At 39.0% G+C, this 18,505-nt stretch overlaps 1 protein-coding gene and 2 pseudogenes across 1 annotated transcript in view; 1 reads left to right on the top strand and 2 right to left on the bottom strand.

Moving 5' to 3' along the window:
* The window catches only part of PHOX2B (paired like homeobox 2b), a 43,781-nt gene that overhangs the window by 20,035 nt on the left and 5,241 nt on the right, over positions 1 to 18,505 (bottom strand). The window contains exons 4-5 of the mRNA XM_015597488.1: positions 17,405 to 17,579; positions 2,969 to 3,058 (exon numbers count right to left, since the gene is read on the bottom strand). Of these exons, the coding sequence (XP_015452974.1) occupies positions 2,969 to 3,058; positions 17,405 to 17,579 (265 nt within the window). The remainder of the gene's footprint in view (positions 1 to 2,968; positions 3,059 to 17,404; positions 17,580 to 18,505) is intronic.
* On the top strand, positions 7,762 to 7,880 carry LOC112471578 (annotated as a pseudogene).
* On the bottom strand, positions 11,126 to 11,244 carry LOC112471529 (annotated as a pseudogene).

Raw genomic sequence — 18,505 nt, forward strand, 5'->3', positions numbered from 1 at the left:
AACTAATTCTTTAATAGCATCAACCTTTTTGGAAATGACTATGGAAAATATTAATCACCTCAAATTGAAAAGATGACGGAAGAACAGTTGACTTATCTTAAAATCAAAAGACTCTCAACCCACCCAGAAGTTGTAACAGGGAAAAACAATTTGACCAATGCTTATTTCATCAAGAATCTTCAAATATGGGTGTTGGTTATTCATTAGGTCTTATATATCCAGTAGATATAGCCTCTAGTGTAACTTTAAAAGTTTGCAAACCATAGTCTTTAAAATCTATTTTTATTGATTGATACTCAACAATATTGATTCTACTGTATTAGACTGAGTGGTTTATTTTAAACTACAGTGCAGAGAACAGTAGTTTACTTGAAAACAATAAAATAATAATGATAATCATTTTTCCTCTCCCCCTCTTTTAGGCTTTGACCAGGAGAGAATAACTACAAGAAACTACTAATTTACAAAATGTGCAGATGACCTAGTTTATTTATAAACATAGGAGTTTTAATTTATTAAACAACAATTTAATATAAGCAGTGCCTAGTAATTCTAGTTTGCTGTGTGTTTTGTAGGAGAATAATGTATTATTTAATGGGGAAGATAAATCTATTATTGGAAAATTTTAATAATGAACAAAATTATGTTTGGGTGTTTTCATGGGAAGTAATTAGTTGCAAACTGTCCTTCCCTGAAGTGTGGCAATATTGGTGGCAATTGTTATTTACTGGTGAATTCTCTACTAAACGACCTACCCACGTCTTACTGCAGTGCAGTGGAGAGAGGACCAAGAGCAGGAGGACCAGTGTGGGAGGTCCAGGGCCTGAAAGATAACTCATTAAAATAAATTCCTGACATTCATTAGCTCCACCTCCTGCTCCTAACTACCACAGAAGGGATCTAGAGAGAGAGAAGAGGTTGCGGGTAAAGAACTTGCTTCACAACCACAACAGCAAAAGAGAGCTTCTTTCATCTAGCATCTATATCAATTTCAGGGAAGACTATGAGTGGCCCAAAGTGTTCCATACCCACCTCTTGAACCAATCACTGTTATCAGGAGGAAGGGGCATTATAATTGGTTTAGTCTGGGACATGTGTCCATCTCTGTGGCCAGAGAAGAAGCACATCATGGCTAAAACCCCCAGCAGAGTTCCACAAAGTGGAATAAGAATTCTCTCAAAGGGAAGGGGAACTATTAACAGACATAAAAGAGACCTAAAATTGTTATTCCTCACTGTGGAGGAATAAAAGCGTGGAATCAATGGCAATCTAGAGCCCTAGGAGTAAGATGGTTAGCAATGAATACTCCAAGGCTCAGTATTTTTAAAAACTTAGCAGAATCCCCCCACACATCTGATTTCCAGTAGCACAGACTGTCTAAAATGTCACTTTTCTTCATTTTTTTCTTGAATGATATCAACTGTTGTAATAATATTGTGGATCAAAACTCTGATTGACTTTTAAGCAATTCCAAAGAATCTCTGAAGTGGGTGAGCAACCCAGGTACCTCATCTGGTAGTTGTGGTTTCTGACATGAGCAGTGATATTTGCTCTACAATTGGCCTTAGAAATGGGTTTAAAGTGACAGACAAAAGAATTGATATATTCTTTTTTCTAGGAAAAAAAATGTTTTAAAATGTATGATACATGTGGGATTGCCTCAAAAGAATCATCAGTGAAAAGTTTGGAAAATCACTGGTGAAAAGCATGTCTGGAGAGGATCAGAAATAGATAAGATTCACATCTAAGACCTTGGGGGAGAAGTGAGTTAAGGAGAAAGAGTATTAGATGAACAGAAAGGAGTTTCTATGGGAACAGTGGGAGACCAGTGCAGGCTAGCTTCATCAACTTTCTGTTCTTTGCCAAGATGCTTGCTTCTGAACACCACAAACTACAACACAAACCAGAAACCTGCGTATCATCCTAAACTCCTCTCCCTCACCAACTTACTCTCCTCATTTGACTTTAATCTCAAGGATTCCACTCCTAACATCTCTCCTTTTGTCTACTTTTTTCTTATTCAGTTTAAGCCACCATTATTTTTCACCCGATTTACTACTACAGCTTGTACCTGGTGTTCTAGTCTCTAATTTTGCACCCACCCCCAATTCATTCTCCACATTCTAGGACAATCTTTCTAATATAGAAATTGGATAGTGTTACTTTCTTACTCAAAACGTTTCAATGAGTCTTTCTAGACTCAAAATAAAGTCACTAATGTGGCTTCTAAAACTGATCTCTGCAACTTCTTCTCTTGACAACTCCCCCATACATCCCATCTTTTTTTCCTCATAGACTCTCTTTCAGTTATTTTAAGGTACTTTGAGTTTTTGTGTTTTGTGGGGGCGTTTTTTTTGGAGGGGTTTGTTTTTACCTTACAGCGTTTGTATATCCTGTGGCTTTTTTGTTTTCAAAAGTAGTTCATTATGAAAACCCAACCAACTAATGACACCACTAGTAAGCAGTGTTTATTAGGGCAGAGTCTAAGCTGCTATAACAAAGATCCCCCAATATTATGTGGCTTAAACAAGAAGGGCTTAACATTTCTCTCCTTTGTAATGGTCCAGAACTAAGGAGTCCAAGATAGCAGAGCAGATCTGCCATCTTCAACATGAAGCAACCTTCTGGTTCAAAGTGTCTGCTTTATCTTTTGCATGTATCCCAGCCATAGAAATGAATAAAAGGGCAATGGGAAACTTATTCATTTTTCTAAAGGCACAGTTTGAAAGTGGTATAATTCCATTGTCTAGAATAGAAAAATGAACACCTTGATGTTCAAAGAAGGGTGAGAAAAGTAGTGTTTAACTGCACAGCCATGTGCCAGCTATAACTCCAGAGTTGGGTTATTATAGGAAGGGAAGAATGGATATTGGTGAATGGCAGTTGTCACTTCCATAAAGCATTATTCCCCAAGGCTTGCAGATGAGCTAGGAGGCCAAAGAAAGACTAAACAACTCTTCAAGTTTACCTGTAATCCTCCTTTCCCTCCCGCTCTCTTCGGAAGCAACGCCAGCCCAGAATAGAGAAGTCATCTGCTGGGGAAAGTGGATTAGGAGTTCTAAGGTAAGGAAGAGAGTCAGAAACAGAGCAATAAGCACCAATATGGCTGCACTGGTTGTTTAAATATTAAATATTAAAATATAGTTGTACCATGTGGTAAAGAATCACTCCTCCAAGTTCTTCTGAATGCCTGCCTGAGACCCTGGCCATCCCAACTCTTCTCCTGGGACCCTCAGACTTCTTGCATGATCCAGCAGCTAAAGTATTAGTGTCTGGCATAAAGAGGGGCCCTAGAAATCAGACCCTCTCTGATGGGTACTCCATTTAATTGGTCAGTTCTAGTTGATGATAGTTTGAATATCACCCCTGCAAGAAGTCTAATATCCAGTGGTCTTCTTCAGCTCCTGACTCCACTCCAAAATAAAGACAGAAGTGCAATAGACAGCGGTTACTGAATCTCATCCCTATATTCCACTTGAAATCTTGCTTTAGATACAGAAAACATAAAATCGAATCAGTTTCCATGGCCCATAACATCAGCAAATATTACCCCTGTGGGCAATGTTTATTTTGCTAAAGGGGAAAAAAAAAAGCTCAGCTCATGAATAAGAGACTCCAGCTATGTGTCCAAAACAATGAAAATAAGACTTTAAGAATTGAAAATGTGGGAAAGACAGAATTCAATTGCCCATCCAAGGAATAAATCTTTTAGCTGAGTCAGAGAGATGTGACAGAATAGAAAGAATACTGGATTTGAGGCCAGAGGCCTGGGTACTAGCTTGGAATAGTGGAAAGAACAGGTTTTATAGCCTGGTTAGCTGATTACAATCTATACAACTCGTCTCTACATCTCTAAAATAATAATATTTACCACAAGGTGCTATGAGGTTTGAATGAACTAGGGTATGCTGGATGCCTGGCAGAAGTCCACATTTCTTCTGCTTTTATTTCCCTCTCTTGTCCTCTCTCTTTACCTTCTCCTACTCCTACTCGCCACACACACACGCACACGCACATACTTGCACCAGAATTTATAGTAAGACCCCAATCAAGTCACTTAATATATATTTCTCAGTTTTACATAATTTCCCATGCTATCACCATAGTTTCTAAGCATAATTTGTAAAACCATCTACACTAAACGTGTCAATTTGCCTCTGGATTAAAGTAAAGATCTATCACATTGGCTAGTCATCACATCAAAAAATCCTATTTTTCAAAATATGCCTGGCCCAGAATTGATACTCAGTTTTTCTTGGATTTGTGATGAGTCTACTGAGTTCATAAGGCAAAAGCAACATAAAGTAGAATGTATGTAAGGTATATGTGGGCTTATTTCATACCAACCAAGACTAATGTTTGAAGAAAGAAAAATGAACCAGCTCATGAATTATTTTACACTTCTCCTCCAATTGATAATTGCTTTTAAAAAAAGTCTTCTGCTTCAGTCATTGTCAGCTAATAGATGAAAGTGTATGCTTTTCTAAATATATATTTGAATTTCTAAAATCTTGCTTTTCACACCAAGAACCAAATTTCAGTCAACATTTCCACTTACTAAAAGGAAGTAATCAATGAATAAACTTTGTTTTTAAAGAATTACCTTTGGGAAGTAGAAATCTATGCCTAATTCATGAATTGGCAAATGGTTTGTCTGTTCTTTTTTAGTATTGCTCTCATAAAACACCTGGCCCAGAGGTGTGAAATACCCCTCTTCTTTACAGATCCATCAACAAGTATTGAGTGTCTTCTCTCAACAGACTCTGTTAGAGAAGTTCAAGGTGATGGCAAGAAAACATTAGAGAAAAGGAAGGGATGTTAGCAAGAGTTAAGTTTCAATGTTATTTAAAACAAAAAACAGCCCATTAAATTAGATGCTTTTTGGAGTAAAATTTAGAAGGTTAGAAAAAGAAGAGTTATGTGGCTATTGCCTCACTGAGTGCCTTGTGGGCCAATTTAGGAATTCAGATTTTGTACTAACGACAGGGAGTCATTAAATATGTTCAGTGGAATGTGTACGGTAATGTAGATTCGTGCTTTAGAAAGATCAAGCTGGAAACTTGTGGAGGATGAATTTAAAGGAGATTAGGAAGAAAGGAACTGAACCAGGAGACCATTATAATACCCCAGGTAAATCAATGCAAGGAACTGAGCTCAGACCATTTCAGTGAGGATGCTGATTAAAGGGTGTGTCCAGGGAATGTGAGGGAAGGGAATCAATAAATATATGAAAAAATAAATAAATAAAAATTTAAAAAATAAGAACATAAAATAATAAACAAACAAACAAACAAATAAATAAATAGATAAATAAATAACTGAGCATGCAGATGAAAGCACTTATGCTTTTTAAGGACTGACAATATGACCTAACTAGAATGTCACTGGAAATTTTGGTCAATTAAGCTATATTCGGTATGTTATTATTTTATTTATTTCATTTTATTGGAGTTCACTGACTTTTTAAAATTCAATTTATTTAAAACTAAAAAAAAACAGTTTAGGAGGCAGGGAATTTCCTTTTAATATAAATTTATTTAAGTATAGAAAACTAGATCAATGAGAATAAAAATAATAAATTACATAAGAGAGTCTCTGATGTGTCAAAAATTGTGCAGGTGGTAAGAGACTGAATGTAGTTTGGGTGACACTGGGTGAGTAGGCAGAACATAGGTTTCAAGACTGAAGATTTAGGTCCCAGCCTGGTTATACATAACCGTGGTCTTGAGCATATGGGGCAGTTTGGTTTAGCTGAACCTCATCTGTGAAATGTGGGCGGTAACATCTACCTTGTAGGATCGTAATCAAAAGGGACGGACTATGTGATGGGCCCTCAAAACCCGCCAAGTGCATAGGGAACATTAGCTTTTATTGTTGTGACAGGTGCCACAAGCACTGATGTTCAGTCGCTGATTTGCGATTGCTTTTCCAGAGACAGACTGTAGTGCAGGGAGCTCACTTTCCCTTCATGGTATACTGTGCCCTAAAATGCATCTGTTGCTTCCTGATGATGTTATCAATCTTGTGGAGAAGGAACTTATTGATTTGTTTCTCTTCGAAGTGCTTCTGTGAATTGATCTGGCCGTTTTGATGTTGCAGGCTTGCTAATGCCTCTGACGTCCTGGCTGTGGTTGGAAATGATCCTGCTGCAGGGAAAAGGCCGGATAGTTCTGACACTCTGGGTTCTGGCCTGGCTCCTCCAGGTCTGAACAGCCTTGGAGCTGATGCTTAACTCCAGCAGGGTTCTCTTTATTCAATAACAACCAGTGATCTCAGAATGTAATTCTGCTCCCAGTAGGAGTTGGGGCTGGAGGTGATGAGTAACTTTATGTTTATATTTCTTGTTTAAATAGCCCCAGGGGTAAGGACAAAGAACGTCAAATGTTCCCCCACATAATTGTCATTTCTATAATTTTTCCATTCCAAATATAGGTTCAATGGATGCAGCAGAACCACTGAAAAGTACATAGGACTTTGAATACGAGTTTCCACCACTTACTCCCCGAGCAACTTCATTCAAGTTATTCATCTCCCTCCAAGCCTGAGTTTATACATTTGGAAAATGGGAATAATAACACTCACCCATAGGTTGCTGTAAGAACTAAATAAAATCACTCACTCTCTGACTCATTGAGCAGCACAGCAGGTTCTGGACCTATAAATTAGTTTCTTGGGACATTGGTGGACTTTGGTTAACTACAATGCATTTATCACCTGCAACAGATGTCTGCTCAGATTGGAAACTGTTGGCCTTGCTGAATCAGCCCACTGCAATACTTAACCAAAACGGGATGGCAATTTGGGCACTGTGCTGCAGAAGAAGCACTGACCCTCTTCTCTTAGGACAAAATCTTAATTCACAAAGAGAGAGGACCTAATAATATAATCCTGTCATTTGGGGCCAACCTCCTAAACTCAACCCCATATGGTTGCTTCTAGTATCTTATTTTAAATTGGACTCTGAGGAAGGCTGCCTGAAAGAGAAGTGATGAGCAAGGAAGAGTGTGCAAAGCAGACCCCATGGGGATCTTATCCCCTCCCAGAGCACTGCGAAATACTTACTGAAACATCTGCTTGGGTTGGCTCAGGTAAACACTCAGTAGATATTGGCTATGGAAAAAAAATATGCTTTAGAATCTGTAGATTCATGCATGCAACAATAAAAAGCTTTTGAATTTTTAGTCACACACTAGACTGTGCACAAATATCACTTGTGCACAATCAAGACCCTTGTAGGGTTATGGGGAAGCTTTTATGCTCTAATGCATAGGTGCACACAAGATCGTTGTATGTAACCAGGTGCAATAGCACAGAGTGGTCTGGAGTCAGGCTGACCTGAGTTCAAATCACTTTCCAGCTCTGCTGCTTGCTTACCAACTACGGGAACTTGAGCAAGCTATTTAATCTCTGTAAGTCCTGCTTTCCTTATCTCTAAAATGGGGATAATCATTGTATCCATCTCATAAAGTTGTTGCCTAGATTTAAATGAGATCATGCATGTAAAGTGTTTAGCACAGTTTCTAGCACATGATAAACCCTGAATAAAAGTTAAGTACTATTATTATTATTGGCTGTTAGTAGTGGGTTTCCTTTTTCATGTAGGCAAAGCATGTTTGTAGACCTGCTACAAGGAGGTTATTTACTGGGCACATAATTTCCTAATCCCATTTTTGTGAAAGTTGCTTCCTATTTTGTTGTCAGGTACTTTGAAAAGTGTAGATGTTGCTGGCATATAAGTTTTTGCAAGAAAACACAAGTTGCATCTACAGTCATACTACCCTGAATAAGCTCGATCCTGTCTGATATTGGAAGCTAAGCAGGGTTGGGCCTGGTTAGTATTTGGATGAGAGACCACCTAGGAAGACCAAGTGCTGTAGGGGTAAAAAATAAAAAAAAATTAAAAAAGTAAAAATAAGAAATTATAAGGTGACAAGTTCCTTGCAATCTGTGAGGTCAACCAAGGGTTGCCTCGCCTAAAAAAAAAAAAGAAAGAAAGAAAAAAAACGGAAAGAAAACACAGGTTGTATTTTAAGGAATTGATTTTTTGGCCTTAAATTACGTCTTTTTGTCAACCCAGGACTCTCTTGTTCAGAAAGCTTCTGTATAGAGGAGAACCACATCCAGATGATAGCCCTGTAGTCATTTTCTCTCTGGTGGGGCTATCCTTCAGCACTGTTAGCTCCAGGTTTGTTTAGGACTGGCTTTCATGTCATTCTAGTGGAAAAATCTGTTCTGAGATTTCTTAGTGAATCACAAACAAATTAGGCAATTCATATGGGTAATACTCACGTCTATCAACATTTTCCAGGGGAATAAAAACCTTAAATAGATACAATGCTAATGATGTTGTAAAATGATTATGGACTTTGACGACAACACACTTGAATTATCTAACCCATCTGCCACTTACTAGCTCTTTTAAAAAATCATTTAAGTTTCTCCAACCTTGTACATGTAGCAGTCTGGAATGTCATTCTCACACTGTACTTTATCTGGTGAATCCTACTCAACATTTATCACAAATGTCAACTCTTCAAGGACATTTGTTATATTTATAAAGATAGTGATTCAGTTGTTTAACACAGACCAAACAATTGCCAGTGGAATAAATTTATGTATTTCTCTGTAAAAACTAACAGAAGATAATAGGATGGTCCACATTCCCAGGCATCTTCTATTTCACCACCATGTTTTCATCCTATCGTACAGCACAAGGAAAAGAAGTTGAGGGCAAGTAGCTTTCTTTAAAGGGCATGACCTAAAAGTGGCACAGATCATTTCTACTCACATCCTGTTGGCTAGAACTTAGGCATCTGGCCATGTCTAGGTTCCATGGCGTCTGGAAAATGTAGTCTCTATCTGGATGGCCATGTCCCAGCCGGTCAAAAAGTCAAGGGGTTCTTTTACTAACTGGAAGAAGAGGAGAATATTTATTAGGGAACAGTTAGTAGTCTCTTGTCACATCCTTCCTCTCTAAGGCACCATTAGGAGTGTAGGGACCATGTTGCATTCTTTTTTTGGAGACCAAAAACTGTGTAGCCATTAAAGACAAGGCAGGTTTAGAAGTTTTGACAGGGAATGACCTTTGGATATATGTTAAGTAAAAATATATATAAAGTACAGAAATTGAGTACAATGTAATGACTCGGATAGATGATAGGTGATAGATGATAGATAGATGATAGATAACAGACAAACAGATAATCTTAAAAAAAAACTACTAACATTAGTTATTTTGGGGAGATAGAGGTAGGAGAGAGATATAGTTTTCACTGCATAACCTTTGAATCATTTGAATTTTATCCTGTGCATGTATTACCTATGCAGTTTTTAAAACTTTAAAATCACTAAATTATTCAAACATGTTTCCACAAGTAGGTGTTAATGACATGGAAACTAGTCCTAAGCAATGCTAGGGCTAACAGTGCTGGAGGATGTCCCACCAAAGAGAAAATAGCTCCCAGGCTATCATCTGGATATGGTTCTCTCCTTCCAAGTTGTCCTTCTTTATCCACAGGGGATACATTCCAAGATCCCCAGTGGATACCTGAAACTGCAGATAGTACCAAACCTTATATATACTATGTTTTTCTTACATATACTAAACTTTTCACTTAAAGGAGGCACTTTATGGCTTCTCTTTGGCATATCCAAATTGCCAGCATCATTACTCTTATGCTTTGGGTCCATTGTTAAGTAAAATAAGGGTTATTTGAATACAAGCACTGTGATACTATGAGAGTCAATCCAATAACCAAAGCAACTACTAAGTGCAGAATGAGGGTAGGAGAGTGAATATAGTGTGGAGACTCTAGATGAAGAAATGAGTCACTTCCCTGGGTAGGTGGAGATGGATGGCATGAGGTTTCATTACTCCACTCAAAATAGCATAGTTTAAAACTTATTAACTGTGCATTTAAGGAATTTTCCATTTAGTATTTTCAGACCATGGTTGGCCATGGATAATTGAACCTCAGAAAGCAAAGCAGCACACAAAGAGTGACTACTGTAGAAATTTTCCAAGCAGGAGAATTCTGGGTTAACAAAAAGACAATTATCTTAAGGCCATAAAATCAACCCCACAAAATGTAACTTACATCTTCTTGCATATGCCAGCATTATCTCAAAATACCTTACAACAAAACATGAAACAACTTTTTAGATGGGCTGCCGTGAGTTCTGTTAATAAATATATGCTGAAAATTAGTCATTTGAGGTTTTTTTCCCCCCAGAAATGACTTGCTTACGTTTTGATATAATTGAAGAAAATCTCAGCCTAAGTGGATGAATGCCTTCAGTTTCAAATATCCTTTAAATTTGACTTCTTTTCCTTCAGTAGAAGACGATAATGGCCCTAGAGAGGAGTTTCCATGCATGATTATTTTGATATTTAGTCAGATCTAGGGACAGTTAAAATGCATGACTATTTTTATAAATTGGCAGTTACAGAATAGCCATGGGGATGTAAAGTACAGCATAGGGAATATAGTCAATAGTATTGTAAGAACTATGTACACTGCCAGGTGGGTACTAGACTTATTAGGGGGATAATTTCATAAGTTATATAAATGTCTAATCACTACGCTGTATACCTGAAACTAATACAATATTGACTGTCAACTGTAATTGAAAAAAAATTAAAATAAAAATTTTAAAAGTCTAACTATTTTAACAGCTCTCCAGACTTTCAATAATTAGGTTGAAAAAAAAAATATTAAATGTGAAGCAAAGACTTCACCTTAATTTTTTGCCCACTTTGTTTTAAAATCAAATTGGAAAACATATATTCACTAGCCTAAAAATATGGGTAATTTGTTAAGAAAACAGTAATATTTTCCACTCTCTTCCTTCTCTGTTAATTTATGTTGCTCTGACTTAAGACTAAGATGAAGGTATATATGAATTACACCTGCAAGAAATCAAGGACATCATAGAGAAAAACAAAAGGGTGCTGGGTTTCCCATGTTAGCCTCTGCTTTTAAAAAAAAAAATGAGATATGATTCACTTACCATAAAATTTACCTTTTTATTTATTTTTTTAGGCGAAACAACCCTTGGTTGGCCTCACAGATTGCAAGGACCTTGTCAGTTTACAATTCCTTATTTTTTATTTTTTTATTTTTTACGCCTATAGCGCTTGGTCTTCCTAGGTGGTCTCCCATCTAAGTACTAACCAGGCTCAACCCTGCTTAGCTTCCGAGATCAGAAGGGATTGGGCTTGTTCAGGGTGGCATGGCTGTAGACAAAATTTACCCTTTTAAAGTGCATAATTCAGTGAGTTTTAGTATAATCACAAAGTTGTGTAGCCATTACCACTATATAATTCCAGAACATTTTCATCACCTCTACCTTTTCTAACATTGGCCTAGCGGATGACCAGATAGGCTATGGGCAGTGCTGTGTTCTGGGCTGCTAACCCCTCCAGACTCTGGGACCTCCCAGAGAGTGAACCTTTGGGATCAAAGGACCATGGGTTCAGAGCTCAGCTCTGGCACTTATCAGCTCTGGGGTCTTAAGCAAGTTTCTCAGCCTTTCTGTTGCTTGGAATTTTTTTCACCTATAAAATGAGAACGATGATATCTACCTCAGGAGACTTGAAAGCCTATGTATAATACATAACACATGCAAAACACAGAGCAGAATATCTTCACATAGTAAGGGCTCCAAAAGCACAATATCCTATGCCTTAGATAAATCAGGTTTATACTCTACTTTTGCCTGAGGTAGTCATGACACAGCAGCCTTAAAAAATTAAGTTTTACACCCAGGCTTCCTGTTCTGGAAATCACTATTTGAATCATCAGCTAGCAAATAGCGGTCATCCACTTGGTTTCCTAATGAAATTATGTCCAGGTAAGAAGCCTTTATTTCCCTCTTGATATCTGATTTTTCCCCAGAGGAAGGTCTTTGACATCAAATACATGGATATAGAAACATCACTGCTCAATCACTTGGCCTTGGGGTATTTGGACCAACCAAATAGCTTCAGGTTTAAATAAAAAATAAAGTGAGTGACAGGCAAATGAAGAATTCTCTTCCTACATTTTTTAACCTTTTTAGCATATCGGTTAAGAGCTTGGGTTGAGTCCTGGCTTTGCCATTATTAGTGATGTAGGTCAGACAAGTGACCCAACAGCTTTGGATTTCAATAATAAAAAGGAAGGAAAGCCCCACTTTCATCATAGAGGACTGCTCTGTGGTGTGCTTGACACAGGGCCTGGCTCTTGAAAACACTCAATAAATAATATGAAGATATTCAAGTCCTATTGAAACCTTCGAATCACCTCCTACTCTCCCATGCTCTCTCACTGTCACCTCCACCCAGCCACTGGTCTTTAAAATCCTGGAAATTTTTTTGTTCAGCTTTGAGGGCTTATTTTATTCTATTTTATCCTTTGAGGGGGGAACATGCGACAGGTTTAAATTTTTCTAAGATTTATTCCATCTGAGGAATAAAATGATTACATGCTCTGGTCCTAATGAGAAATTCTTAGAGTCAGGGCTTCACAGAGAAACAAAACACTCTACTCTCATCAATTAGCCAGGAGCTCTTTATTGTGCCATAGACCCCTTGGCAACTGGCAATGCCAACAAACCCTCTCAACATTTTTAAATGCAAAAAATAAAATGCATAGAATTATAAAAGAAGTCAATTAATCAAAAATGTTTTAAAACAAATTTGTAATATAGTCATGTATATGCTTCTTTATTAACATATTAAATAACAAGATCTAGTGGCTGGTCTAATATTAATCATAATTTCAGATTAACGGTGAATGTAAAATATATATATTGAGATAACTTCAAAAACTCTTATGTGAAATGAAGATAGATATCTGTGCTCTATATACCTGAAATTAATATAATACTGAACGTCAATTGTAAATGAAAAAAAAAACTGTAATTTCCATTGACGACAAAGGCACAGGTACTAAGAATACATTTATCGTTGAAGAAAATACTAAATCCTCAGGTGAGTATTAGTAAGAATATGTATGTATTTTTCCCTATCTTCTTCGAATTATATCCATGAACTCAAGGTTAAGAACTCCTGAGTTAAGCCAAGACTAACACAATCCAAAATGTCTGCTGTGATGATGGTGACATGGCCATAGACTGTTTTAGAATAATCCTGCATATCAGCTTAAGGAGGTCACAGGTCTTTGCATTATACTTTGCTTTCCAACATGGAAATACTATTGGGTGAAGGCATTCAGTCACTACTTATCCATGTAGATTTGTGGTGCACCCCTCTGGAGTCAAGGCTGGAAAGTCAAGGATTCAGGTGAGCTTTTGCCACTTGCAAGGTTGTGATAGATGAGCCTAGAGGTTGACATCTATTCCTGACATCCATTCCTGTCCAACAACTAATGTTCCACAATTCATAAATGTAATTCTTCTTTTCCCTTTCATATTCCATGCCCCTGGCTACTTCTTGTTTTATTCGCTTACCAGAAAGGGACTGCAAGCTATAAATGCGTTGCCTTGCAGAAAACATTCTCCTTCCTCCCAGGAATCCCAAAGTTGCTCCCTTTCAGCCCTTAGACTTGATACTGAATCTGGCTGAGACTCTCATCCCAGTACCATTCCTCCTGTTGCCCTTTCTAACCTTCACATACCTTTCTGAGTCTTTTTGCAAGATGAGATATCATTCCAGGTCTGGTAGTATATGACCTCATGGGCTAAAATGAATTCTTCTTGTGGAGACTCTACAGAACAGTGGTTAAAGAGCATGGACTCTGGAGACAAACCCCTGGGTATGTTACTTAATCTCACTATACCTCAGTTTTCTCATAGGGTAGTTATAACGACAAAATTCTTTAATGCTTATAAGCTTGAAAGTAAATGGCATATAATGAGCACTCAATAAATATTAGTAGTTATTACTTGTCAGCCCTTGGCTGATTCTAGGCTGTTGCTGTCACCCTCAGCAAAGTTTTCCAATTCCCACTTTTGCACATTCTCTCACACTCTGTATTCCTGGGCCATTCACTTAAGTGACAACTGAGGGCTCTTTTTAATCTTCTGAGACCTGAGCTAGAGAGAAAGAATCTAGAAATTATATAATTAATAATAATAATAATAATAATAATAGCAGCTGACATTTGTTGGAAAGTTCCTGCTATGCCAAATATTTGTTGTATATCTTATTTAATGCACCCCAACAATCCCACAAGTCGGAATTATTATTATTCTCATTTATGGTTGATGAATCAAGCTCAGAGGGATTATTTGCCATTCAAGGTCACACAGATCCTTTCACTAAATTAAAGCCCATCTCAATCTAGCCAATAGGCTGTCTTCCTAAGGACACGAGGTAGCCACAGAGAAGCATCTGGGATGAGTTATAGAGAGTAGTTCAGGTCTTCTCTGAAACCACTCTGGTGCTCTGTATTCAGCCATCTTGGAGGAGACTTGGCTTAGAGGTGGCCATCTGGCATCAGCTCATGCAGCTTTTGTGAAGTCACATGTGGTCCTGGAGTTGCCAGGAAAAAGGATGCCTTGATGAGCCAAAATGCAAATTCCTTAGGAGAGGAAAAGTGAAAGTGAGCTAGTTCACACTGTGCAGGGCTCCAAGGAAATGACACAACTCAGGAGACTCAGTGTCCTGCTGCTAGGCTCCATCATATTATAGGGCATTATTTTGCATTCGATCATAAACTTGCCTCCCAACAGTTTTGCTTCTCTGACCAGTAAGAGAGGAAAAGATGACCCAAATTAAAAAGAAGTCGGTATTTGAAACATTAAAGTAAGATGCCTCCAGACATTTAAAATACAATCCACTGGAAACCTAAGGTGGGGGTGCTGGTGCATGTTTTCCTCACCAATCCCTAGAGTTTCCTTTATCCTGGAGATAAGTTGCTCAGAGCAAGTCAAGACCAGAAGAAAGGAATTTGGGGATCTAGTTTGTTCATATCCGAAAGATTTTCTAGGGCCTTTGTTGGAGGTTCCAAAAATTCTTCTTTGCTTTTACTCCTTTTTCTCTGTCTCTCTACTTGTTTTTCCTTCTTTCTCTGACTCTGTTCTTCTTCTCTCAACTTCTTGTTTTCTTTCTCTCTCCTGGTCTTGCCTTCTCCAGAATGCCTGTCCCACTGGCCTGCCCATTCTCTCTCAAAGGCTTACCTGGTGGCCCTCAATGCCTAAGGGAAGGCTTATTTTCCTTTAACCAAGCCCAGGTCTAGGTTACCTGGACTTTGAATGCACTTTTCATTAATAAATTCTTGTCTACACTCCTCCTTGTCTACTCCCCCCCATCCCGTTTTTTTCCCCTCTCCCAGACCTTTCTAAGTTATATTTATAATCAAAGACTGGGATCTAAGGGATCTGCAATTGTTGGCATTTTAGACCAGCACAATTAACGCCATTGTTCATGGAATGTTGTCTCAGAGGGTTTACTGAGGAACATTTAGAGACAGATTTTTTTAAAGACTGTTTAAAAGTCCTTTAGAAAAACTATCAGAAGTTAGATCCAAAGGTTTGAAATTTCTAAATGAAACCTGCAAGCCATGTTTGGATGTTTAAGGTGAGAAGCCCTGATAAATTCAAGCCAGATCAGCTACTAATCATCAGACCAGAGGAGGCAGACTGTGGCTTCCCTTCAAATGTCACATGAGAGGAACTGGCTTATCTATTTATAAGGCCCAACCAAACAGATACCAAGGTAAATTCCAGAAGTCCACCCAGCCTTCTGCTTGAAGAAGGCGGCCCAGCCAAACAGTTCAATGTAGAGGGTAAATTCCGTCTTGGAGCTGTAGTAATGACTCCTTCCTTCCAAACGGGGATCACTGAAGCTGCCAGAGGCCCCCCTACCCACACCACACACACACACACACACACACACACACACACACACACACACACCCCTGTTCCCAATGTAGTTCTAATTCTTGAACCTTCTCATCTGGATTTCTTATAGTGTAGTTCAGTAGTTCTCCTATCCTCTATAGAGCTTGTTAAAGCACAGATTGCTGGGTCCTACTCTCAGAATTTCTGATTATTTAGGTCTAGGATAAAGTCTAAGAATTCCTGCACCTAACAAGTTTCCAGTGATGCTGATACTGCTGGTCCTGGGACCACACTTTAGGAACCACTGTTACAGTTAACATGCAAGCTCTGGAATCAGATTTCCTGGATTCAAAGGCTGGCCCCAACATTTACGTGGAGGACTCCTGAGCAAGTTAACCTCTCTGTTGCCTCAGTGTCCTCATCTGTATAAAAGAACATGAGGATAGGAATTATATCTGCTTCATGATATTGTTTCGAGGGGCAGATGAGATAATGCATGGAAAGCACAGTCTGGTACATGCAAGTGCTCACTAATTCCAGTGGTTGTTGATGTCATTTCTCCAAACACACCAATGTTGCAGCATTGTTCTCCACCCAGTGCCTTCCTGATCCACCTGCCCATGCAGAGACTCTCTAGTGTCCCTGGGTAAGGAAGATCTGCAGACTTAAGGAAGCTGGACTGCAAGGACCCTCCAGTCCTGAGACGCCTGCACTCAGAATCCACTGTTGAGTCTTTCTCAAAGTCAGGTATTCAAATCCTGTCTTTATTGCCTAAAGTTTACTGGGCCTCATCCTAGGCACTGAACTGAACGTTTTTATCAATACCCTGGTGTTCTTTTGTGTTCAGTCACTGGGAAACAAATAAGCACAAACCAGAAGAATCCTGCCTGCTGTCTTAAGCACTACATTTTATACTGGCTGAATTTGGCTGTATAAATTTCAACTCCCCAACCAGCCTAGGTTTCAAGAGTCCCTGCAGCTTCTAGAGATTTTGTACAGTTTCCACCATTCTTATTTTTTAAATTAAATTAAAAGCAAACAAAAAATAATCAAGGAAAAAATCAGAAGAGTTCAATTGCTAGACTTGCTTTTTGTTTTTATTATCAACAATCAAGTTAATGGTACACTCTTGGAAAACTATATGCACATGTAGAAATATTCCCCTTTTAAATAGAAGCATTCATTTTAACACATATAAATAAATTTGAAAATCTGAAACATAACTTATGATGTTTATGTTCACAAACAAAGTCCAACAAGAAGAAAGAAGAAATCAGACAGACATGCACCTGATAAAAAAAAATATATATATACCATTGTTTGAACCGTGGTGTCTCTAAACACAAAGGAATTGAACCCGTGAGAACCTTAGTACTTCAAAAAGACACGCCACAGAGACTATGAGAAGAGGAAAAACATTATACGGTCACGTAGAGAAGACGGTCTGTACTGATATTAACACGATACAATTGAATCACAGAACACAGTTGTAGAAAGACATCAAAAAGTTAAAGCCTCAACATTCAACTAATACCTATAGTTTGTGCCTTTTAAAACAAAACAAAACAAAACCCCAACAGATGTCTAAACTGCGCGAAGAATGGAATCATCAATATACAGTCCATCCACCATACAGGATGTGAGTCCATTTCGGATCAAACAGAAGTGCAAACCGAGGCACTTCTGCACACTTGTGTGTGCGTCTTTTCCTTGCTCTGTAGATTTCTCTGCAGTCAGTTGCGTGGACTGCAATTGACTCCAATCCAAAGCCGTGCCAAAAAGTTCAGTAAAAGCTGGTGGAAGAAGAAAATGCCGGTGGGGGCAGCAGAAGAGAACAAAAGGGAAGAGTTGCGAAATATGAGACACAGTTTGCAGAGTTTGCGGATGAAAGGCATTTCATGTATTGGGCATCTTTCAGGACCGAGTGGCTGCAAAGATTCGGGATTAGAAGTTGCAACTGTGTGGAGTTCGAATGCGCTAATGGCGGGATGGTATTCAGCGAGGTGAGACAGTCAAGCTGGTGCGAGGAAGTCACCTTGGCCGCGGGTACAGTCTGCACTAGTCTTCGCCGCAGCAGCCCCGAACCCACGAACAGGAGGGGAAGCAGGGCTGGAAGGCGCCCCTACTTTCCTCTGAGCAGGAGCCCCAAGGGAGTTCGTGCTGTCAGGAGGGCGCGAATTTAGAGGTTCATAAGAGAGAGCCCTCAGACAGTGCCAGCTGCAGCCTCACCTCTGTCCCCCCTTCACATATTTTTCCTTAGATTTTAAAACCTTTTTTTAACTGGTTTTTGCCTTCCTAAATTTTTTTCTTCTAATTTGGGGAGATTTTTTATTTTTCTTATTCTAAGCAAGTCACTGAGTTGGTTGTGCGCCCCCACCCATCTCTCCCTGTCACCTGCTCGAGCCACAGACACACATTCCCACAGACAGACATACACGACATACAGACACAACCCCCTGAGAGTGCCCCGAGTCCAGGCCGCGCTGTTCACACCTCCCAGTCGGCAGGCAGAGCCTTGGCCTGTCTGCGCGGCCCTGAGGCAGGTGCGAAGCCAGGGAAGTTTTTCGTTTTGTTTGGGGGTTCGGGATCAGGGGAGGAGTGGAGTTGAAATGGGGGAGACGCCATTTTCTCTTTATTCTTATCGCGATTACTTTTGGCTCTCAAAGAAAAAGCCACGGCAGCAGCGACGACAATAGCCTTGGGCCTACCCGCTCGCCCG

The sequence above is a fragment of the Pteropus alecto genome, unplaced genomic scaffold (genome assembly GCF_000325575.1).
Source record: "Pteropus alecto unplaced genomic scaffold, ASM32557v1 scaffold57, whole genome shotgun sequence".
Classification (NCBI taxonomy): Eukaryota; Metazoa; Chordata; class Mammalia; order Chiroptera; family Pteropodidae; genus Pteropus; species Pteropus alecto.